We start from the raw sequence: 24,256 nt of genomic DNA on the forward strand, positions 1-24,256 counted from the left end.
ATTTATAGTCATGAAATAAGAGGTCCGTTAAAAGTTATTAAGGAATAGTTCCTAAAGCAGAAAGACAAATCTTCCATGTTGGATGACGTGTCCATGTTTCTAGAAAGAATCACAGGAGCATGTAAAATAGCATGAGAGCATTTAAAAATTTCCCAAGCAAAAATGAAAGAATGGACAGGCAAACAAGCTATAACTAGAACGTCCTAAGCAGGAGATGAAGTATTAGTGTTATTGCCTTTACAGGGTGAACCCCTGAAAGCAAAATTCAGTGGCCCCTACAAGGTAGTGAGGAGAGATAGTAAAGTGACTTATCTGATAGACACCCCTGAGCGTACGAAGAATAAATGGTTATGTCGCATAAACATGTTGAAGCAATACCACTGAAAGGAAGATGATGGGAAAGAGCAAATATGCCAGGTGGTAGGAGTAATGGAGGATGACAGAGACAGTAGAAGGAGAAGCCGACAGTGAACAAAGCGAATCTCCTACAATTTGACTAGCCACTACAAAAATAATTGGGCAGTTAGACACTGTGTTCTCATATTTAGAGGAAGGACCACGTGAAGATCTAATAAGGTTACTTTGGAAGTATAAGGGAATTTGTAGGGATAAACCTGGATGTACTACATTAACTAGACATGATGTGAACATAGGAGACTCAGTGCCAATAAAACAACATCCCTTATTGGCTGAGTCCAGAGAAACAAGCTCAGGTAGAAACAGAGATCCAATATGTGCTAGAAGATCAACTGACTGAGTCTAGCCAAAGCAACTGGAGTTCACCGGTAGTGCTAGTTCCTAAGCCGGATGGATCAGCTAGATTTTGTGTAGGCTACCAGAAAGTGAATGCAGTAACAAGGACAGATTCGTACCCAATTCCTCGGTTAGAAGATTGCATCGATAGGGTTGGCAGTGCCTCATTTCTTTCTAAAATTGATCTATTGAAGGGGTGCTGGCAAGTGCCATTAACATCAAGGGCTGAAGAAATATCTGCCTTCATTACACCAAATGGATTGTATCAATGTTCAGTCATGCCATTTGGGTTTAAAAACGCCCCAGCTACATTCCAGAGACTTATGAATCAAGTCATAGCTGATGTACATAACTGTGTGGTTTATTTAGACGATGTTGTAATATATAGTAACACATGGGAAAAACATGTAAAGCAATTAGAGGACCTGTTTAATTGCAGTTGGCTGGCTTAGTCGTAAATCTGGTCAAAAGTGAATTTGCAAAAGCAAGGGTATCTCACCTAGGTCACAACATAGGACAAGGGCAAGTGTTGCCAAGAACAGCAAAAGTGAATGCTCTAATAGAATTCCCCATTCCTAAAACTAAATGAGAAATCATGAGGTTTTTGGGAATGTGTGGGTTTTATTGGAAGCTTGTGCCTAACTTCAGCAAAATAGCTGTACCTCTCACTAATTTGTGAAGAAAACAGGCAAAAGTGGTATGGTCAGCAGAATGCCAAGCAGCCTTTGAAAAGTGAAGACAATATTAATAAAGAAACCAGTGTTGGCTGCCCCTGACTTTACTAAACATTTTAAAATGGCAACTGATGCCTGTGACTTTGGGGTAGGTGCAGTCCTATTACAAGATGATAAATTAGGGATAGAGAAGCCAGTGGAGTACTTTTCCAAGAAACTAAATCAATATCAGTGGAAGTACTCTGCAGTAGAAAAATCAACTCTAGCATTGTTCTTGTCTCTTCAACACTTTGAAGGTTATGTCCAACACGATAACAAAGCAACATTAATCGACACCGACCATATAATCTGCTGGCATTCATTGAAAAGTTTAAAACTCAAAATTAGTTTTTTGTATTTTGAAATTTGTGTGCTCCTCTTGCCCTGGGTGGGAAGCCAGGAACATTTCCAGTGCTTGGGACCAGCATGTGTGCAGGAAGTGTCTCCAGCTGCAGCTCCTGGAAGCCTGGGAGCAGCGGCGGGAGACACTGTGGAGCATCCGCGAGGCGGAGAGAATCGTGGATAGCACGTATAGAGAGGTGGTCACACCGCAGGCTAAGAGTCCACAGGCAGGAAGGGAATGGGTGACCACCAAGCAGAGCAAGAGGACTAGAGTGGTTGGGGAAGGTTTAAACTAAAATTGCAGGGGGATGGGAACTTATGCAAGGAGTCAGAGGAGGGGGAATCAAGGACAAGAACAAAAGACAGGAAGGGGAATAAGAAAAATGATAGGCAGAGAAATCAAGGCCAAGAATCAAACAGGGTCTCAGTGAAAAATAGTGGGAACGGTACAAGTAATGTTAAAAAGGCAAGCCTTAAGGCTTTGTGCCTTAACATGAGGAGCATTCACAATAAAGTGGATGAATTAACCGCACAAATAGATGTAAACATGTATGATATAGTCAGGATTACGGCAACATGGCTGCAGGGTGACCAGGGATGGGAACTGAACATCCGGGGGTATTCAGTATTTAGAAAGGACAGACAAAAAGGAAAAGTGGAGCTGCATTGCTGGTTAAAGAGGAATTTAACGCAATAGTGAGGAAAGATATTAGCTTCGATGATATGGAATCTGCCTGGGTACAGCTGAGAAACACTAAGGAGCAAAAAATGTTAGTGGGGGTTGTATATAGACCCCAAAACTGTAGTGGTGATGTTGGGAATGGCATTAAACAGGAAATTAGAGACGCATGCAATAGAGGAACGTCTGTAATTATGGATGACTTTAATCTACATTTGGATTGGGCAAATCAAATTAGTAACAATACCGTAGAGGATGAATTCCTGGAGTGTATACGGGATGGTTTTCTGGACCAATACATTGAGGAACCAACTAGAGAACAGGCCATCGTAGACTGAGTATGGTGCAAAAGAATGGAATAATTGGCAACCTAGTTGTGCGAGGCCCCTTGGGGATGAGCAACCATAATATGATAGAATTCTTCATCAAGATGGGGAGTGACGTAGTTGATTCTGAGACTAGGGTCCTGAATCTTAATAAAGGAAACTACAAGTGCGAGTTGGCTATGATGGTTTGGGAAATGTTATTTAAAGGGATGACGGTGGATTGGCAATGGCAAACACTGAAAGAGCGCATGGGTGAACTGCAACAATTGTTTATTCCTGTCTGGCGCAAAAGTAAAATAGGAAAGGTGGCCAAACTATGGCTTACAAGGGAAATTAGAGATAATATTAAATCCAAGGAAGAGGCATAGAAATTTGCCAGAAAAAACAACAGACCTGAGGATTGGGGGCAGATTAGAATTCAGCAAAGGAGTACCAAGGGATTGATTAAGAAGGGGAAAATAGAGTACAACAGTAAGCTTGCAAGGAACATAAAAACTGACTGTAAAAGTTTCTATAGGTATGTGAAGAGAAAAAGATTGGTGAAGACAAATGTAGGTCCCTTACAGTCTGAAACAGGGGAATTTATAATGGGGAACAAAGAAATGGCTGACCAACTAAGTACATAATTTGGTTCTGTCTTCACAAAGGAGGACACAAATAACATACCAGAAATATTGGGGAACACAGGGTTTAGTGAGAGGAAGGAACTGAAAGAAATCAATATTAGCAGGGAAATGGTGTTGGGGAAATTGATGGGATTGAAGGCCAACAAATCCTCAGAGCCTGATAATCTACATTCCAGAGTACTTAAGGAAGTGGCCCTAGAAATCGTGGATGCATTGGTGGTCATCTTCTAAGACTCTAGAAGGCTTTCCACAAAGTCCTACGTAAGAGATTGGCGTGTAAAATTAAAGCCAATGGGATTGGAGGTAGTGTATTGAGATGGATAGAAAACTGGTTGGCAGAAGGAAACAAAGAGTAGGAATAAACGGGTCTTTTTCCGAATGGCAGGCAGTGACTAGTGGGATACCGCAGGGATCAGTGCTGGGACCCCAGCTATTCACAATATATATTAATGATTTAGATGAGGGAGCTAAATGTGATGACACAAAGCTGGGTGGGAGGGTGAGCTATGAGGAGGATGCAGAGATGCTTCAGTGTGATTTGGACAAGCTGAGTGAGTGGGCAAATGTTTGGTAGATGCAGTGTAGTGTGGATAAATGTGAGGTTATCCATTTTGGTAGCAAAAACAGGGAGGCAGATTCTTATCTGAATGGCTATAAATTGAGAGAGGGGAGTGTTCAACGAGACCTGGGTGTCCTCGTACACCAGTCACTGAAGGTAAGCATGCAGGAGTAGCAGGCGGTAAAGAAGGCAAATGGTATGTTGACCTTCACAGCCATAGGATTCGAGTACAGGAGCAGGGACGTCTTGCTGCAATTATACAGGGCCTTGGTGAGACCACACCTGGAACATTGTGTGCAGTTTTGGTCTCCTTATCTGAGGAAGGATGTTCTTGCTAAAGAGGGAGTGCAGCAAAGGTTTACTAGACTGATTCCTGGGATGGAGGGACTGACGTATGAGGAGGGATTGAGTCAGTTAGGATTATATTCGCTGGAGTTCAGAAGAATGAGGGGGGATCTCGTAGAAACCTATAAAATTCTAACAGGACTAGACAGGGTAGATGCAGGAAGGACGTTCCTGATGGTGGGGGAGTCCAGAACCAGGGGTCACAATCTGCGGATACCGGGTAGACGATTTAGGAATGCGATGTGGAGAAATTCCTTCGCCCAGAGAGTGGTGAGCCTGTGGGATTCGCTGCCACGGCAAGTAGTTGAGGCCAAAACATTGTATGTTTTCCAGAAGGAGTTAGATATAGTCCTTGGGGCGAAAGGGATAATAGGATATGGGGAGAAAGCGGGAGCAGGCTATTGAGTTGGATGATCAGCCATGATCATAATGAATGGTAGAGCAGCATCGAAGGTTCGAATGGTCTACTCATGCTCCTTTTTACTATGCATGTTTCTATGAAATGCAAGACTGTTTAGATGAAGTCTATTGTTTCAGCCATTCAATGTAAAGATTGCTCACATTGCTGGCAAAGATAATGCGATCGCGGATGCATTGTGCCAGGTGTAAAATACTGAAATAAGTTAAAGGGGTAAGGAATGCTGAAGATTGTATGAAGGAGAGAAAGGATGAATGGAAGTAAATCTCATGTTTTGTTGTCCATATGTCACATACCTTGGGATGAAACGCATTTTTGAAATGGCGTGTCATCTCTTTTAAGGGTCAAGGCTTGTAAAGAATATATCTATTTATTTCTGTTGGATTGTGCATTAAAATTACAATGACTGCAGTTTGAAAGACATGGAACAGTGTGAGTGATAAATACAATGTTGCTGTCCTGGAACAGAGTGTGCTACAAAAGACAGGATGGTGCCGAGGATGAGTCCAGTCTAATGGGAACTGCCTGGCAACAACATTTTAATTGGCTCTTGACCAGATGGCCAGGGTTTGTGTGAGAGCAGTGCAACAGAATAACTCCTAGCCTGAAAAGAAAAAGACCAAAAACCTCTTGCTCCTGTGTGTGTCAGATCCCAGTAATTCTACAATAATAAGTAGCTGGCTTTTTCTCCTCATATTTCTATAATCTGTTCCCTCTCTGAAAAGCTCTGTCAAGAAGCAAAGGGGAAAATCACTGTTAGAGACATTGAAAGGCAAATGCTCAATCAGTGAACTAAAGGCTGAAAGTGCTAGAAGACCACCTTGTGTCATCAACAAAGAACTTAAAGGAATTTGGAAGACGTCGATCAAACTCAACCCATCGAATCCTGTACTCTGAAATTGGTGCTATTGAACTGTTTTATCTCACCCTTAAAGTCCACGATTTCGTGTGTCTTATGTATCTTATATGTATGTATGTATAGGTATTTAAGAAGGAGTAGAGTTTAGGTTGTAGAGTTTAGAAATTAGCAGTTCATATTTCCTTCTTTTGCCACTGGTTAAAGGCAATTTGTTCAATAAATAGTTACTAATTATTAAGTTTACAAACCTGGTGCTAGTATTCTGTCAACCAAACTTGAACAATTAGGTGGGTTGATCAAATTTTTCACATATGTCTTGGCTCAGAGAGCAATGGAGCTTGATATTGCAGCACACTATCACACCAGTGAGTCATGAGAAGATATTAAACCAAGACCCAGCTGCCCTCTCAAATGGATGCAAAATGGTGGCACTAATTCTAAGAAGAGTAGTGATGTTCTCCCCAGGATCCTGGCCAATATTTATCTCCCACTGACACCTAAAAACAGATGATCTAGTTATTATTGCATTGGTATTTGTGGAAGCTTGTGTGAAAATTGGCAGTTGTGTTTCCTACATTACAACAGTGCCTATATGCTTCAAAACTACTTAATTGGCTATAAAGTGAAACATCTTGAGGTCACAAAAAGTGCTAGAAAAATGCACATTTCTTTTTTCTACAAACTGAATCATTGAAGAGTTCTGGACAATGTTCGAGGGTAAGTGCAGAAAGGAAATGACTACAGCTGCAACAGCACATCCGAGATTTTTTTTCTTTGAAAGGCATCTTGAATAAACACAGAATAACAGATAATCGATGTTACTAATAAATGACTTTGGCCCTGTGTGAATTTTTGGCCAGTTTGTTCAGGAAAAAAAATCCATTTGTTTATTCAACAAATGTAATTTGGTAACAATGAAGAACAGATCCGACACCTGTAACATAATCGTTCCCATATATCCTGCTCCTTGAATCCCTAGACATGATATGGATAGACGAACTTCACAAGAGAAAAGCATGCAGTTAAGATTGTGAAACAGCTCTTTGCTACATGACAAAATAGATGTTTTAAAATAGAAAGGACACAGAAATATTCTGTTTCAATTTATTTTCTCTTTTACTCTCAACTGGTCTTCCCAGATTGCACAATGTCCAAGGCCACTTGGGTAAGCAGATAGTTCTCTCGTGGAGCTCAGAAATTGGTCAATAGAAGACAAGAGAAAGAGGCCAAGGATGACTTACCTTTTAATTTCAAGGTGCTTGATACCTGGCTGTTCCTTTCACCCAGCAATAAAACTGAGATTAGGAACTAAGATAATAGATGAGTCAGTATATATACCTGCAAGCCGCCATTACATGGCATAGCCGTTTAGATTTTGTAAACATTTTACAAGAAAGAAAATGACACAATTAATTGTTTGATACAAAAGTCTGTTAGTATAGTAGTTTTGGCAGAAAACACTGAATATGACCCTTTCAAACATTTCCGCTCTTTAAAGCTGAAACTTGGGAGTACTTACTGGAACAGTGTCTGAACTCAAATCGAAGGTGTGAGCCTCTAAACTTGTCAACAGGAATGGGCAGTTTGACGATCTCGCCCCAACGTGGACTGTTGTTGTGGTACATCACAAAGGAGCAATGTTCACTTATAGAGGGCTCTCCGGAACCAAGACTGATACAGTCCTGTTAATCACAAAGGGACACAATGAACACTCCATTGTAATTTGAACAATATTGCCAATTTATCTTCAATAACAAAATCACAATGAAGAAAGAGCAAACCTAAAGTTAGCATGTAGGCATATCCGTTCTACATAGGTGCAGCAATATTGACAGTCCTTCTAATCCTCCAATGTCTGGTTTAGGGTGTGTATTTAATTTATGTTTCACTTACTCTTAAAAATATTCCTTTGTCTTTGATTAATCTTCTCTTTTGCTAGAATGCCCGTCAGACATTCCTCTATTGCAATCTACTCAAATTGCCTGATATCTAAGCTCAAATAGTATTCCAAACTGCAGCTATCTGACATTTCCATTACGGTTGTTTGAGTCCAGTTACCTGTTAGCAGCAGTTTGTGCTGTAAGCATGCCTATTGGGAAGTGGATCGAGACTGCCCAAACTCATTTCATGTGGGACCCATGCAGCCAAGGAGAGGAGATTTTCATCCCATTAATCTGGGATTCATTTAGCATCAGGTGCCAGAATTGAAGGGTCCGTGTATTAAAACACTATACACCCAGTCACCATCTGTGGTGAATTCCTGTGCTTACAACTGGTAGAGTTTGTGGTTCCAAAATCTAAAACACAGGCCTTAGTGAATTTAAGCAAATAGATTTTTTTAATCAATTGAAGGAATGTGAAAGCCAATGTATGCCCAGTCATTGTACATCAGAAAATGTAGTCTCCGGTCAGGAACTTTATATGAGGAATAAGAGACACCAAATCTGACAAAGCACAACCCAGCGCATGGACAGGAACTGAAATTTCAAGTCTATTCTAATTGTCGTATCAGTTATTTTCTGTACTTACACCTCTCCTGAAGGTGCTGATACTTCTTCGCTGAGGTGACCAATAGATCTGGGCACCAATAGATCTTCGGCATCTCAGCTATACAACTTTCTCTACAGGTTGGTGTTTAAATTGAAAATATTTACCTCAGTGTTAGCCTTCTCTTTTAATCTCACGTAGAATTACATTGAATTTACAGCAGTGAAGCAGGCCAACAAATCTTTGCCAGAAGTTTATGCTCCAAACAAGACTTCTTCTACCTTCAGCATATCTTTCTATTCCTTTCTCTCTCAAGTACTTATCTAGCATCCCCTTAAATGTATCTTTGCTATTCTTCTCTGAGTAAGGACGTATCACCTGAATTCCTTATTGAATTTGCTGAACCAAGTGTTTAATTACTCTTTTTTCCCTGATTGTTCTTGCTGGGACTCATATGTGAAAACTCCGTTATTCTCCTTCTTACAACCAAATATTCATGTTAAAACATTTTAAACAGGCTAAGATACTTTAAAGAACCAAACTTGCAGTTATAAAGAATCAATAACATCCTTTACATTTGTCCATATCTGTTGACTTTTCTGGATATGTTATTAAAACTATAATGCTGATTATATAATCAGACAGTTTACTTGAGTTACTTTGTCCCTCAGCATTTACAATTGGAAATAACATCAGTCAAGATTCAGTACTTGACCCTGGGTTGCCTCAGCTTTTGTACATTAATTTGGCTCCCTCATGCTGCCAAGCGCAATATATATTACTGTAATAATCTGACAAACACTGACTAAATAAACTAAAAACATTCAAGTTAAATCAGCTAAAATGGACAAGGAGAAAACAAAGCACTGGGATTGTACTGTTGTAGTGCATTTTCCAGTGATTGGGTACAGCAGTTTCCTGGACAATCCAAAACATCTGCTCTCACTGCAATGAGTGGGAAAATTGTGAGGATAATCCTGGACACAACCCTACCAGTGATTTTTCTAACAGTTCGATTCCAATTGGCTCCTGATTGCGGGAATTGTTTAAACTATTGTGTGTGTGCTGATTGGAAACTAGGTTAAAACATCATTATTATTCCTCTAGCAGTTGGGTTTTAATCCAGTGACATTGTAAGATTCACTTTCACAGCTATTAGATCCCTTGAAACAATGACGCCAATTGCAATCGGCACCTTGGTTGAAGTTCACAAATTCAATACTAACCTTATTGTCTATATGATTTTATGTCCAGATATGTCCAAAAGTAAGACTTTTAGAAAGACTTTGAGCAGAATTTTCCATGCTAAAGACTAATTGCGGAGGCAGGTGGGAAAGTCAGCTTGAATTTCGCTAAGTGGCGGGACTGGTTCTCATGCCAGAACATCCGCTTTTCAGCTCATTATTTATGAATAAATGAGGAGCTCATTGAATCGTTGACTTGTTCACCCTGACGCTACCTCATGGGGTCGAAGGTCCAGCGCCATATTTAAATGGTACCCATGCACACATTTTTACTTACTGCAGCCCAGGACTTGTGGCGAGTGATGGCCCACAGCAAAAAACAAGCCCTCTGCCTCCAAGTTCAGCGACAACTGCCTGGAGAGACTCCTCCAGACAGGTCAGGACTGGCGGGAGGTCCTCTACCCTCATGATGGGAGTTGGAGGTACACCAACCTCACCACTTAGGAGGAGATTGCCAGAGAGGTCAGTGCATGTGAACCCCAGAAGGGGTCAGCCCATGCAGTGCAGTGATAGGATGAACGATCTCATCCGCTTTGCCAGAGTAAAGGAACCTTCTCCTCGCTCCAAACTCACTCTCATAAGGCCATCAGGCATTCGTAGAGTTACAGTCCACAGGAATCTCACACGCTGCCAGCAAAGGGGACATCACTACTGATTTGCTCACATGCACTTTAACATCATCATCTCTTGTGACACGAAGCACAAGTCACATCTTCAGCCCTGACTGGAAATCATTCAGCACCCACATAGCAGGCATGCATGCTTATGATCTGCTCTTTTATCCGTGCTGCTCACAGTATATCCATCTGTGTTTGTGCAGGACAGTATCATCTACAATAAGAAGGGGAGATCCCAGACCGGAGTGGGGATGCCAGAGATTTTGTCACTCACCCCATACAAAGGCAGGCAGCAGATCCGGCTGAGTAGGACAAGGACCATTCCTGTTGCATCTCTCAACAAGCCAGTGAAAGTCCATGCTGTAGTCATTGGCTACCCATGGACACTGTAAGTGCTCTTTAATGTAGGCAACTCTCCAGCCAATCACTAATTATCTCTTCTCTCTATTACAGCCACCGGCAAGAAAAGGCCTTGGGACACAGCCAGTCAGCCCATTAGCCCAGCCTACAGAGCACCTTGGATGAGGATCCTCAGGAAGCATCCGAGGAAGACTGGTCACTGCGTTCACCTGCACCCTCTACCAGCACAGCCACACACATCTCGATGAGACCTAATTCTAGAGCAGGCTGAGGGTCACTATCTGCTGAACACAGCAGAGAAACAGCTCCATTGAAGGCAGAGGAAGAGGCAGCCAAGGTTCTCAACAATTGGAGGGTTGTTGGAGGCCAGGCCCTTACTGAGTCTGAGTCCAGTAATGAGACTCTGGAATCGGCCTTTAGAGAAATGTTGGAGTTGCAAAGACAGGTAGGGGGGCTGCAGGCAAGGATGTCAGAGGTGTCACCAGATTAGAACATAGGATGGAGAAGTCCATCCATGTACTGTTTGATGTCATGGCTCTGGCATGTGAGTGTATCAAGGTCACCATTGGAGGGGTGGTGTCCGCCATGGAGAGCTTGGTTCAGCAGTTTCTGCTGGATATGCGCTCGGACCTGCGTACCATTGCTGTGGCCATGAATGGGATCAATCAGTGGTTCGGCGAGAGAGGGACAGGGCACCTTGACCTCCTTCCAGGTGCCCTTTCTCTTCAAGGAATCAGGAAGGGGCCCTCACGCACCCACATGGAGCAGGAGCATGAGCCGGACATCCTGGGGGCCTCCACACAGGACACTCCAAGGGGTGTCTAGCTGCTCCAAATCAACTCTACCTGTGACCCCATCAGCTCCAGCTAGTCAGGCCGAGGGGGGTGCACCTGCCCCTGAGCAGAAGACCCTTATCAGTCCGGGGCCCTCCAGACCTTGAGCCTCCAGAGGATGTCCGCCAATGTCATCTCAGACAACAAGGCACAGCAGTCAGCAAGCTGCCTCCATCTCTGCTGCGGATGTCAGGGATGCACCTAGATGTAGCGGTAGGGTTAGAAAAATTGAAGTACAGAGAGCACAATTGTGGCATGGGTGTTCATTCAGTGTATATACTTTGCACATGTGTAAATATAACTTGTTTCTCTGCCTCAAATTCTCAGCTAGTGAATGGCTCCTCCATGTTCTGCAACGTTCCGAGGTCATCCAAGTGGAATAGGTACCTCCCTCCTCCAGTACCTCCCATTGTGTCCTACAGGTCTATGGTTTCTCACTCAATCTCAACTCAGTCAGACACCTTAATGTCCATAGAAGTGAATGAACAAAGCCAGTTGCTCTATGAGCATGGTGGTTGAACAATGCATATGTAAGACTTGTGTCAGAGGTTCATATAATGTGGCCTCATGGATGTCGAGTTTGTAAACGTTGTTGTTATCCTGATGCTGCGGCACTGAAGTCTGTTCTCTGTGGATGTTATAGGTTTTAAACGCAACTCACCTTGGAGTCATTCCAACCAAGTGAACCTTTCAATGATCTCCATGTAATGACTGTCAGGTTTGGGTATGAGTTACAGTTTAAATAATTGTCGGAGACCTTAGCCTTTCATGCCACCTGCAGCATTAACTCGTGACTGTGTTTACACATTTACAGCTGAGCATTACCCCTATAATAGTTCCCACTCTCCACCTGATTGATGCAGAGCAATGGACCTAGTTAGCACTTGGTGACTCTTGAAATGTTTGCTCTACAGCCATGACTATGCAATGTTATAGGTATGTGCCTAGCTTCATGATGCCTGCCTAATGCATGTGAGGATGCTGGTTTGCACCTGAAGGTCAGGCCATCGTGGCTTGACACAACCCCTGTGCTAGCTATTATAAAGGCAATCAACATGGTTATCTGATTGTGACAGTGCCATCAGTGCTCTAGGCTTCCTTGTACGTATCTCAATCTGCTAGAATGAAAATGTGGAGGCCTGTAATGGGACGAGAGCAAAGCTGCAGTGCATCGGTTGTGTGTTTTTAGTATCAATTAAGTTACTAAGTAATCCTTAAATGTTGTGTCAAGATTGACTGGCTCTTGTCACACCCAGATGCCATGGCAATGCTGGAAGTTGGGTAGCTCCTGACAAAGGCAGCATCATGAGTGCTTGTCAATGATCAGATAATGCTGCTGCTGAAGCTCTCTCTGTGCACACAAAGGTGACCTGACTCACAGGCTCGCATCCGTGATTGAGAGTGACAGATACAGCATCATGAAGAACGATCTCATCCTGGAAACTCAGCATGAGGATGAGGCCAGAATATTATTCATGAATGAGAGATGGTCTTTGGAGAGATGCCGTTGTCTTGATTTAGATCAATCCTCAAATGGTTAAGTGATAACCAGTGATTTGATAACTGTCCTCCTTGAGGCACCTTGCAATGCTCCAGACATACTGCCATGAGTGCACTGATAATAGCAGAGCTGTTCCTGCCTCTCGAAGGCTACCATAGGCAATGAAATGTTAGTGTGATAGAAACATAGAAACATAGAAAATAGGAGCAGGAGAGGGCATTCAGTCCTTTGAGCCTGCTCCGCCACTCAATATTATCATGGCTGATTCTCTATCTCAATATCGTACTCCTGCGCTTTTCCCAAACGCCTTGACACCTTTAGAGTCCAGAAATCTATCTATTTCCTTCTTAAGTATATACAGTGACTTGGCCTCTGCAGCTATCTGTGGTAGAGAATTCCATAGGTTCATCACCGTCTGGGTGAAGAAGTTTCTTCTCATCTCAGTCCTAAATGGTCTACCCCGTATCCTGAGACTGTAAACCCTTGTTCTAGACCCTCCCGCCCAGAGGAAACATTATCCCTGCATCCTGTCTGTCCAGCCCTCTCAGAATTTTAAACGTTTCAATGAGATTTCCTCTCATTCTCCTAAACTCTAGTGAATACAGGCCTAGTTGGCCCAATTTCTCCTCATATGACAATCCTGCCATCCCTGAATCAGTCTGGTGAACCTTTGCTGCGCTCCCTCAATGGCAAGTATATCTTTTCTCAGGTAAGGAGACCAAAGCTGCATACAATACAATGGTGTGGTCTCACCAAGGCCCTATAAAGCTGCAGTAAGATATTCTTTCTCCTGTACTCATGTCCTCTTGCAATGAAGGCCAACATACCCTTTGCCTTCTAAACTGCTTGATGCACCTGCATGCTTGTTTTCAGTTATTGGTGTACAAGGACACCCAGGTCCCTTTGTACATCAACATTTCCCAATGTATCACCATTTAAATAATACTCTGCCATTCTGTTTTTTCTACCAAAGTGGACAACTTCATACTTATCCACATATACTGCATCTGTCATGTATTTGCCCACTCATTCAACCTGTCTAAATTGCCTTGAAGCCTCTTAACACACTCCTCATCGCTCACATTCTCAACAAGTTTTGTGTCATCAGCAAATTTGTAAATATTACATTTGGTTCCCTTATCCAATTCATTGATATATATTGTGAACAGCTGGGGCATAAGCACTGATCCCTGCAGTACCCCACTAGTTATCACCTGCCGCTCCAATAAAGACCCATTTATTCCTACAAGCGATGCTTGAAAGGACTGCACCATGTCTACTTGCTTCAGATTGAGTGCTGGTGGAGTTTTTTTCCCATTGCATAATGGCCACATGCTTCATAGGCTGCCTAGCCTTCCAAGGATGAGGTCATCATTAAGCAAGATTTTGACTACTCATTGATGTCCTTCATTGAGATGTTGAGGATAACAAAGGAGGTCTTAATGTCTATCCTACATCGAAGGGATAGGTGAGATGTGCTTTTATGAGCTAATCTTTATCTCCCTGGCACCTTGCCACTATAAGGGTCTCATGGGCACGTCTGCTGCATCTGACCCATACAATAGCCTTTTCCTGTGAGGTGCCATCAACTTTGCCCTCTTCAGTGGTGGTCTCTTTCAGCATCCTCATTGGAGGAGATGTATAGCTCCTCCATCTCTCCATGTGACAACTCATCCCCCTTTTGCAGCACGAAGTTGTGTAGGGCCAAGCTAACAACAATGATGCAGCACCCACTGGGGAGAGTACTGGAGAGTGCCGCCTGATCGGTCCAGACATCTGAAACGCATCTTCAACATGCCAATGGTCTGCTCAATCAAGGAGCGTGTTGCAGAATGAGTCACATTGTACATCTCTGCTGAAGCACTCTGTGGCTGCCAAATGGGCGTAATTAGCCATGTCTTTTGCGGGTAGTCTTTATCACCGAAGAACCAACCCTGAATGCACTGAGGGCCCTTGAAGGTCTGTGACACCTGCAAGTAATTCAAAATGTGAAAGTCACACGAGTTCCCAGGGTAGCTCACATAAACCTGCCATAACCTGCTTTGGCAGCCTGGCTGGCTTCATCCAGGAAGAACTGGATGTAATTGTGTGCCTTACTGAAAAGGACATTGGTAACCTGTCTTATGCATTTATGAGTGGAGAATTGCGATATTCCGCAAAGGTCCCCAGTGGAGCTCTGGAATAAGCCACTTTCAAAAAAATTGAGTGCAGTGGTCATCTTTTGAATCACTGGCAATGGATGGCCTCACAGTCCCTGCGAAGATCCTCTGAAGAATGTGGCAGATGTGAGACACAACATCCCTTGACAAACAAAGACGTCTGCGGCCTTGTCTCCCGCTCATCTCCAAGTATGAGAGGCATCTTCGGTACACTCTGGGTCACACCAAACACATTTGTGGAATTGGTCTCTCCTCCTTAGCTTCTGGATCTTCATGGGGCCCCGCTGGCCCATGTCTCTTAGGGCGAGGTTCTTCCTTAGCCCTGCCAGACGGCAACAGGACTTTCTCTCCCCTCAGTTACATCAAAACCATTAAGAAGACAGCATTGCCTGCTGCCTACATTCTGCACTCCTCCTTGTGTCTGTGGAAGAATAAATGAGAGACATGTTTCCCTACCCTGCAGTGATCACCTTCCATCACCAAGCCAGGGAGTCATTGTGAAGTCCTTAGGCTGCCCTCATTCCAGACATTCCATCCCCAGTTTCTCTCTTGCAGCTGAAGCATGTCCTGAAGGATCACAGGTAGCCTCGTTTCCTCCCTCCTGTGCCACCACCCCCCACCCCTAACATGACAGCACATTCACAAAGGGGGTTGGATCTGGATGAGTACAGTCACATATTATCAATCTCAATCAGGTTGCCTCCTTTGGGGTAGGCTGGATCCCGGCATTACACTCATTTAATAACTGCAATTGGTGAGCCGTGTAAACGCTGAACCTCCCAAATGCAACGTGTAGAGTTGTCTGGAGCATGTTGCATATGTACTGTAGCTGTGGCCCCTTAATGGTTTGATCCTTCTGACCTTTCACATTCCTATGTGAGGGACAAATTATCAATCATATCAAATCTACATTTGGCCCAACCCTAATGGATTCTCGCAAGAAAGTGCACCACAATTTAAGATGCCCAAATCCTTCAATTGGCATTTGAGTCTTCCTAACATGTCTCAGCTGAGCCTTGCTCTCCATGTCCTGAACTGGTAATTATTAGGGTGCCCCTTCAATCAGGGGAGAAGTGCAGTAGTTGACTCCTCCTACAACCCCTCAGACCCTTCCCCGGGTGATTTTTCTCCAAGGTTATTTTTCAATTGCATCATTCCATCGACTGTCTAGATGGCGCTGCTTCAATTCTATCTTGGGAACAGCTTCCAACCAAACCCTCCGTCATCATCCAAGTCCCTCCTATCATCCTTGAAGCTCATCATGTGCAAGTTTCCCTCCCTCCAATCACTCTCTTGCCTCCCCTTTAACCTTTGTCATCGTGGTCGATATCTCTGTCCTCCCCCGAACCGATTTTTGTCCAGGTCCCCATGCCCCCTGTTGACCTCACCCCTCCCCATCTTAAGGCCTTATGAATAGTGACTACCAAGGTACCTCCCCCCACCACCTCCTTGAGAACATCGACTGCCCCTGTCTTACTTACCAGTTCCCCATTTACAGGCTGCAGATGCCTCCCCTGACTGTGACAGTGCAATCTTGCTGCCCAATACCAAGCCACCAACCCCAGGACCCAAATGTGTGAGGGACTGACCACGACCAGCGCACCATGCTGTGCATGACTGACATTGCATAGACATGCCCTCTCCTCTGCGGACCAGGACCAAGACATGCGTGCCAGCCATAGCCCTGAAGCATAGTCCACACTACCCCAGGACTGGCTTTAAATTCTGGCCCCAACAATATGGTCCACCCTGCTCCAGGACAGGGTTTAAATTCTGGCCCTGACACTGTGGCACACACTGCCCCAGGATTGACTCACACTTATCCCCCTTCTTCCTTTAAACCCTCCCACCCCCAGTCATATGCCTCTGTCCACCCCTTTTCTCCTGTGCTCCAGTTACCCCCCATCCCCAGTTTAGTGTCCGCCTTCCACACGTTCCCGTGTCTCTGTCCAGTTGCTCACCCCCCAAAGTCAAGTCTCTGCCTTCCAACCCTTCCCGCTGATCTTGTCTGAGGAGCCTTGGCACGGAGTCGGGGCAGCCGCAAGAGTAGCACAGAGCAGTGAAGATAGGCGAATGCTGCACATGCAAATCTCAAAGTCGCAAATGAGGTGTGCATGTCACCAGATGCACATCACTTATATGTGGTTGCGAATCAGACTGGTTTAATTATCCACCGTTGGGGTAATTAGATTTGGAGTGCAAACGTGATTCTGGCAAGATGGGTTTTTCATGAGATGCAAAGGCATGTTGAGTACAGCTCCCGACATGGAGACACGGGAAACCCGCCATGAAAGGCCAGTGGGGAAAATTCCAATTTATTTTCCCGCCAGTGGAAATTTGACTTTTGCCTTCATGCCAAATTTTGTGCCCCCGCCCAATACAATTCTCGCTGCTGGCAGGACCGGAAAATCCCACCCTTGGTATAAAAGTCTTTGAATACACTGTTGCCAATCTCACCTGCACCTCCCAACTTGAAACCCTCTGATCAGGTTTCCATTCCTCCCACAGCACCAAAATATCCCTAACCAATGTCACAAAGGACATTTTCTGTGACTGTGATGCATTATTCTTTCTTGTCCTCTCTGCATTCTTTGACGTTAGTGACCATACATTCCACTCCAACATTTCTTTGTTATCCAGCTGGTGGGACTGCCCTCACATGGTTCCAGGCTTATATTTCAGACCATAGACAAAGGGTGGAATTCTCCCTGATTTGCATGAAGTGGGGGAGTAGGCGCAAAAAAAGTCGTTTTATTCACCTGCTGCAATGGCGGGTTTTCGCATGGTATTGTCCCGTTCCCGGCATGTCCCACCTCATTAACAATGCATTCATGGGAAACATTCTGGATCGCTGGTGGGCGGGCTTGGATTTGCCTGCCACGCTGTGACCTCAATGTTTCCTCGCTCCGGGTGCCATATTTAAAGTGCACCAGTGCGCAGCCTACTTCATGTCTACAGACCGGGACTGGCCCAGGTGACAGATGGCCATGGAAGCAAAGAAGACGGCAGCCCTCAAACTTAGTGACACCTCTCAGGGGTGCCTTGCTGGATGCAGTGGAAGGCAGCCGTGATGTCTTCTACCCCTGCTCTGGCCGCAGGAGGTCTACCAGAGTCACCAATCCAGCCTGGATGGCGGTGGCAGTGGTGGTCATCGCCACAGGTGTACAGAGGTGGTCAGACATCAGTGCAGGAAGAGGATGTGCTCTCATCCATTCTGCCAACATAAGTCAACCACCTCATCACTCAACTCACATACTCACAAACCCATCACACATCCACAGGGATCTCACACTTCAAGGGACAACACCTCTAACTCTCACACACACCCTCACATCTTCCTCAGGCTCATAACCTCTGGAGCTCACGTCCTCATCCCATCCATGGCTCTGCTCACCACATAAACATTCCATGCAGTACCATGCATTCTGCTCATTCTCTCTCCATCTGTTTTCATGCAGGAAAAGCTGGCTCACAGCAGGAGGGAGAGATCCCAGACTGGGGCTGGAGTGGCTGACATTAGACCCCTCACTCACATTGAGGAGTGTGCCATTGTGCTGACTGTGAGGACATGGACCATGCCTGCGGCGATGGTAAGGTCGCGGCGAACATCCATGTGAGGATCCACACCACATCATCCCTCTCTCAATGCAACTATGAGTGCACTCTATCCTGCTTTTGACTGTGCTGTCATGCATTAACCATCTCTACTTTGGTTCACAAGGAGCTCTGCCAAGCCACCGACACCATCAGCCAGCCAGTCCCTCAGCTCCATCCAGGTCCTCACCTACAGCCGAGAGGACACGTCCTCCATTGAAGAGCTGGAAATAAGCAGCCTGGAATACCCCTCATAGTGCTTACTCACACCCTCCACCAGTGCAGAGACACAAACCTTGGTGGGACTTAGATCTTGAGCAGGCTCGGGTTCACGACCTGGTAGTCACTGCATGGACACATGTCTGCAGCAGGAGGAGGCAGGTTTAGCTAAGCTCCCCGGCACTCAGAGGACTGATGGAAACAGGCATCTATGAGGTCCGAGACAGATGATGAGCCTCTGGATTCAGCCTTCCAACTCATCCTGGAGAGTCAGCAAAAGGTGGGGGAACATTACGCAGAGCTGTTGGAAGCCCTCAACAGAATGGCACGGAAGTCGGAGGAGTGCGTCCACCTGCTCTCAGGTGAAGTGGTGAGCACATGTGCGTGCATGGAGTTCTTCATGGGAAGGATGGTGGACGTCATGGAGACCCTGGTCCAGCAGAACACGGTGATCCACGTAGACCTGCACTCCACTGCAGTAGCCATGGGTGAGTTCCTGCAGTGGCAACACGAGAGGAAAATGGGGCACCTCAACATCCCTTCAGGTGCTCCTTACTCTCAAGGAGTCAGGCCGAAACCCTTGGACACCCAAAGGGAGGAGCAGCGGCAGCTGGACACCCCTGCGTTGTCCAGCCAGGAATCTCAGAGACTGTCTGCTCCCTCCGAGTCCCCTTTGCCTGCCTGTGACTTCCTCAACCTCATCCATTGTCACCGCAGAGGGAGCAGCTGGCCCACAGGAGGATACCCAAAGCAAACTGGGGTCCTCAAGGCCTCAGCTCTCCAAAGGATGCATTCCGTTATCATCAGAGGCAACATGGCCAATCACTGCACAGGCTGTCTCCACCCCTGCTACAGATGTCAGGGCAGCACCTAGAAGAAGCGGTAGGCCTAGAAAAGTTGAGAAACTCTGATCACAAGTGGTTGCATGGGTAAACACATTTTTTTAATTTTCATCTGAAAGTATATTCACTTTCACTGAGTAATGTGTAAGGTTATCTTCCAGTTTCACTGACAGGCTTTGCAAGTCCTCCAACTGCAATCCCATACTAGCAGTTCAGCTGCACACGGCCAGGCCATGTGTAATTCTGGAGGGAGAAGTGTGCATGTGGCAGGGCCTTTTGGATCCTCGTGCAAATGCTCTCCCAAGCATGCAGAGCCTTTATCCATCACACTAAACTTACTGTCCCAAGCATTTTCAATGCTGCTTGCTGGGGTTTGCTTTCAGTTGTCCATCTGAGCTGACCTGCATCTCCGCCCACCCACTGGTTGCACTCCCATGCAGCACCTGTGCCCATCCAACATGAGGCTGTGCTCACTTATGATTTTGACAACAATGGTCACAGTCAAGTTTTTGATCAGCTCCCCCATCCTTTCCCCTCCCCCAGTCACCCGTGTCCTTTCCCCCATCACTGTTGATCCCCTGACCTCCTCCTTCCCACCACCAGGTTCTGTGTCTGCCTCCAAGTCCCCGCCACCTACCCTCGTCGTTCCTTTTACCGCTACCAATGCACACTCATCCTCCCATCCTTCCAGCTCCCTCTGCCCCCCTTTCATACTCCATTCCCTCCTACCACAGCCACCCTCAGTTCACTCCCCAGAAGGCAATCATTAACTCCACAGATTCCTCCCTTATGATTTCAGCTAGACATCCCCACCCCTTACTCCCTCCTCCACCCTTACTCCTTCCTGCCCCTGGACACCTTCATCCCCCGCAGACACCTTCCCCCCTCCGAAATCTCTCCTCCCCCATTACACCCGCCTCTCCACTTGCCATATTTTCCCCCGCAGTAGCCACCTTCCCCGTACTCCCTCCTCCCCCTCCCAATCTCACCCCTCCGACAGCTTTGTCCCACCCTCCCCTCACCCCCGACACCTGCGTCTCCCCTCCCAACTTCACACCCCCAGATGCCTTTGTTCCCCCCCGCATCCCAACCTCACCCCCTCCAGTAGATCTTCCTCTCCCAGTCACATCTAGACCTTCCTCTCCCACCTCCAAGGGACACCTCCCTCTCTCACTCAGAGCTGGATCTTCCTCCCCCCTACCCTTGCCAATCATCTGTTGCAGCCATGATGTTCTGAAGCAGACCTGAGACATTTTTAAAATTCATTCAGGGGATGTGGACAATGGTGGTTAGGTTGGCATTTATTGCCCATCCCTAATTGCCCTTGTTCAGAGGGTATTTAAGAGTCAACCACATTGCTGAGGGTCTGAAGTCACATGTAGGCCAGACCAAGCAAGGACAACAGATTTCCTTCCTTAAAGGACATTAGTGAACCAGATAGGTTTTTACAACAATCGGCAATGGTTTTGTGATCATCATTAGACTTTTGATTCCAGATTTTTATTGAATTCAAATTTCACCATCTGCTGTGGTGGGATTTGAACTCAGGTTCCAACTCTGGGTCTCTGGAATACTAGTCCAGTGACAATACCACTCTGCCACCACATCAACAGAGACCTCCCAGCTTCCATGAGCTGCTTCACGGTGGAGCCACGTCCACCAGAATCCACCCAGCATGTGATGCACCTGTTCCTCCAGGGTCTGGTAGCAGTAGCACTCCAACATCATCCTCTCCCCTGGATGTCTGCGATGTGAGCAAAGCCCTAACGGTAAGTTGTTCAGATGTGTTCTGGGCCGACGTTTTCCTATCGGCATAACGGTAAATTTGGCCGGGGGGGGAAACGATACCAGTCCCATTACACGGATGCAAATCAGGTTCATGCTCACCTCCAGTGGGATTCGCATTCTGCCATGGCGGACATCATCGGATGATCCCGTTGTGCTTTCACACCAGCGTGAAACTGATTTTTGGCCTTCTCACCATATTGTCCCCCCCCACCCACTATGATGCTTGATGTCAACGGCTGAAAAATTCCGGCCTAAGTATTTCTAGCAAGACCTTCTCTTTCCACCATGACACTGCCCCCTTGGGAGTTCCTCAAGAGTACATGCTTGGTCATCTCCTCTTTCTCATCTACATGCTGCTCCTGGGCAGCATGATTTGTGGATATATGTCAGCTTATACTGCAACATCTCCTGCAATGCCTATCGCTAGAGGAACCCTGCACTGTTACAGATCTTGCCGAATTCAATAACAAAGCACAAAAATGTGTCCAGTTCTGGCTGGGCCATGTATTGACTGTCTGTGGACACGATAAGAAGAAGAAGCTTACATATGTATGTTTTAGATATCAGCCATGGCACTCTCGCCTCTGACTCAGAAAGACATGAGGCTCAAGCTCCACCCTAAAGGCTTAGAATTCATAATCAAATCTGGCACTTCAATGTAGTACTGAGAGCATGTTTCATTGTTGGAAGTGCCATCTCTTGGATGAAAAGTTAAACTGAGTCCTTTCTAGTTCTCTCTAGGCACAAAAAGATCCCATTGCATTATTCAAAGATGATCAGCAGAGTTTTCCCAGTGACCTGGAAAACATTTACTCCCTCAACAAACCTCACTAAAAACAGATTATCTGGTCATAATCACATTGCTTTTTTTTGGGGGGGGCAGCTTTCTCAATGCATGTGGCGTTCATATTTCCCAATATTAGAACAGTAATTATACTTCAAATATATTTAACCACCTGTGAAGCACTTAAGGACATCCTTAGATTATGTAGGATGTGATATATAAATGCAAGTTCTTCCTTTACATTGACAATGCCCAGCTCCATCTTTCCACCAGCTCTCTTGATCTGTATTTTTTCTCTCTCTGTCTCCTGTCAGACAGCCTGTTCAACATCCAGTCTTGGGTGAGTTGCAATTTCCTCCAGTTAAACACTGTCTTTGGTGCTGCTACAAACTCCCCACCCATAGCCATCAACTCCATCACCTTCTCTTGTCACTGTCTCATGCTGAACAAGCCGTCTGCAATGTCAGTGCTCTGTTGAACCTTGAACTGAGCTTTCAGTTCCATATCCTATTCATCAAAAAAGCACATACTTCCACCTCTGTAACACTGCCCACCCCAGCCAATCTGCTGCTGAAATTTTCACTCACACCTTTGTCATCTTCAGATTTAACTATTTGAGTGACCACTTGATTAGCCTCACATCCTTTGTAAACTTCTGCTCATCTTCTCCGGCCTGTATCCTGCACTGCCATCCTGCTCAGCCATCTTAATTTGCACCTGATCCTTCAATATCTCAAATTTAATTTTGTCATCCTTGAATTTAAATTCATTCATCGAATTCCCCTTCCCTATGGCTGGGATTTTCCAGTCCCAACAGTAGTGGGTGTAATGGCGGGTGGTGGGAACAATATAGCGGGAGCCCGCCAGTGTGAAATGACAACAGGAACGTGCGCTTCCGCCCATCAGGGCAGGTCGCCATTCCTGCCAGAGGCCAACATGAAGTCGTTTGGAGCAGGAAGGTGAGAAAAACTGTGGTGGAATGTGGCTGGAGGGGGGAACGGGATGTGCAGGTGTGAACGGGCATGGGGATGGTGTGCAGGTGTGAACGGGCATGGGGAGGGTGTGCAGGTGTGAACGGGCATGGGGAGGGTGTGCAGGGGTGAACGGGCATGGGGAGGGTATGCAGGTATGAACGGGCATGGGGAGGGTGTGCAGGGGTGAACGGGCATGGGGAGGGTGTGCAGGGGTAAACAGGCATGGGGAGGGTATGGAGGTATGAACGGGCATGGGGAGGGTGTGCAGGTGTGAACAGGCAAGGTGAGGGGGGGAAGAGGGGAAAGAGGTTCTGTGTGACTATGGGGAGTTCTAAGGTCACATGGAGGGTCAATGGATGTGAGAGAGGGTGTGGGTCACAGGGTGCGGGGGGCGGGGTTTGAAGGTGTTGAACCCAACCTGAAAAGTCACATGCACCATGGCAGCTTGCAACTATCTAGTGGCTCCAGTTGGAGATCTCAAGATGTTGGGTGGGAGTTGGGTCAGCGGGGGTGGGCAGAGCAGCAGGTCAGTTCAGTTGGACAACTGAAGGGGAACCCCAGCACAAAATACTGACAATGCTAAGGTGTTTCAACAGATGAGCGTGTGAAGCGCAAAGGCTCAGCATGCACGGGAGGCTTCTTGCACATGGCTCTCAAGGGCCCTGGCAAAGATTCTTGTCTCCCTGCACATTCATGGATGGCACTGGCTTACCTTGGTTGTCCTGCTGAGGGGCAGCTGTTCCCTCTGCGAACACGAAGGTTGAAGCAGAAGGGGTTACATGCAAAGGGCTGGACACCCTCAGAGAGTCCTGAGAGGAGATCCCAGGGATGTCCCTCCTCCGTTTGGGTGCCCGAGGGCCCCTGCCTGACTCCTCGAGGAGAAGGAACACCTGGATGCTGGTTGAGATGGCCTGTCCCATTCACATGTAGCCACAGCAAAAGCTCACCCATGGCTACAGCAATGGAGAACAGGTCTGCACGCATCTCCAACAGAAAATTAGCGTTCTGCTGGACAATGTCCTCCAAAGCATTCACCACCGTCCCCATGGAGGTCTCCATGTGTGCACATGTCGGAACCACTTCATCATAGAGCTGTCAGACGGACTGCTCCGTTTCACGTGCCACTCTGTTGAGGGCCTCCGTCACCTATGCCTCATATTCCCCCAGCTCCCAAAGCATCTCCAGCATCTCAGACAGGGCTGATCCCAGAGGCTCGTATCCAACTTGGATGTCG

General features: G+C 46.1%; 1 protein-coding gene across 1 annotated transcript in view; it reads right to left on the reverse strand.

The window, feature by feature from the left end:
• Positions 1–24,256, reverse strand: part of dock3 (dedicator of cytokinesis 3) — a 1,401,685-nt gene that overhangs the window by 368,206 nt on the left and 1,009,223 nt on the right. The window contains 1 exon segment of the mRNA XM_041191502.1: positions 7,140–7,302. Within this exon segment, the coding sequence (XP_041047436.1) occupies positions 7,140–7,302 (163 nt within the window).

The sequence above is a fragment of the Carcharodon carcharias genome, chromosome 7 (assembly GCF_017639515.1).
Source record: "Carcharodon carcharias isolate sCarCar2 chromosome 7, sCarCar2.pri, whole genome shotgun sequence".
Lineage (NCBI taxonomy): Eukaryota > Metazoa > Chordata > Chondrichthyes > Lamniformes > Lamnidae > Carcharodon > Carcharodon carcharias.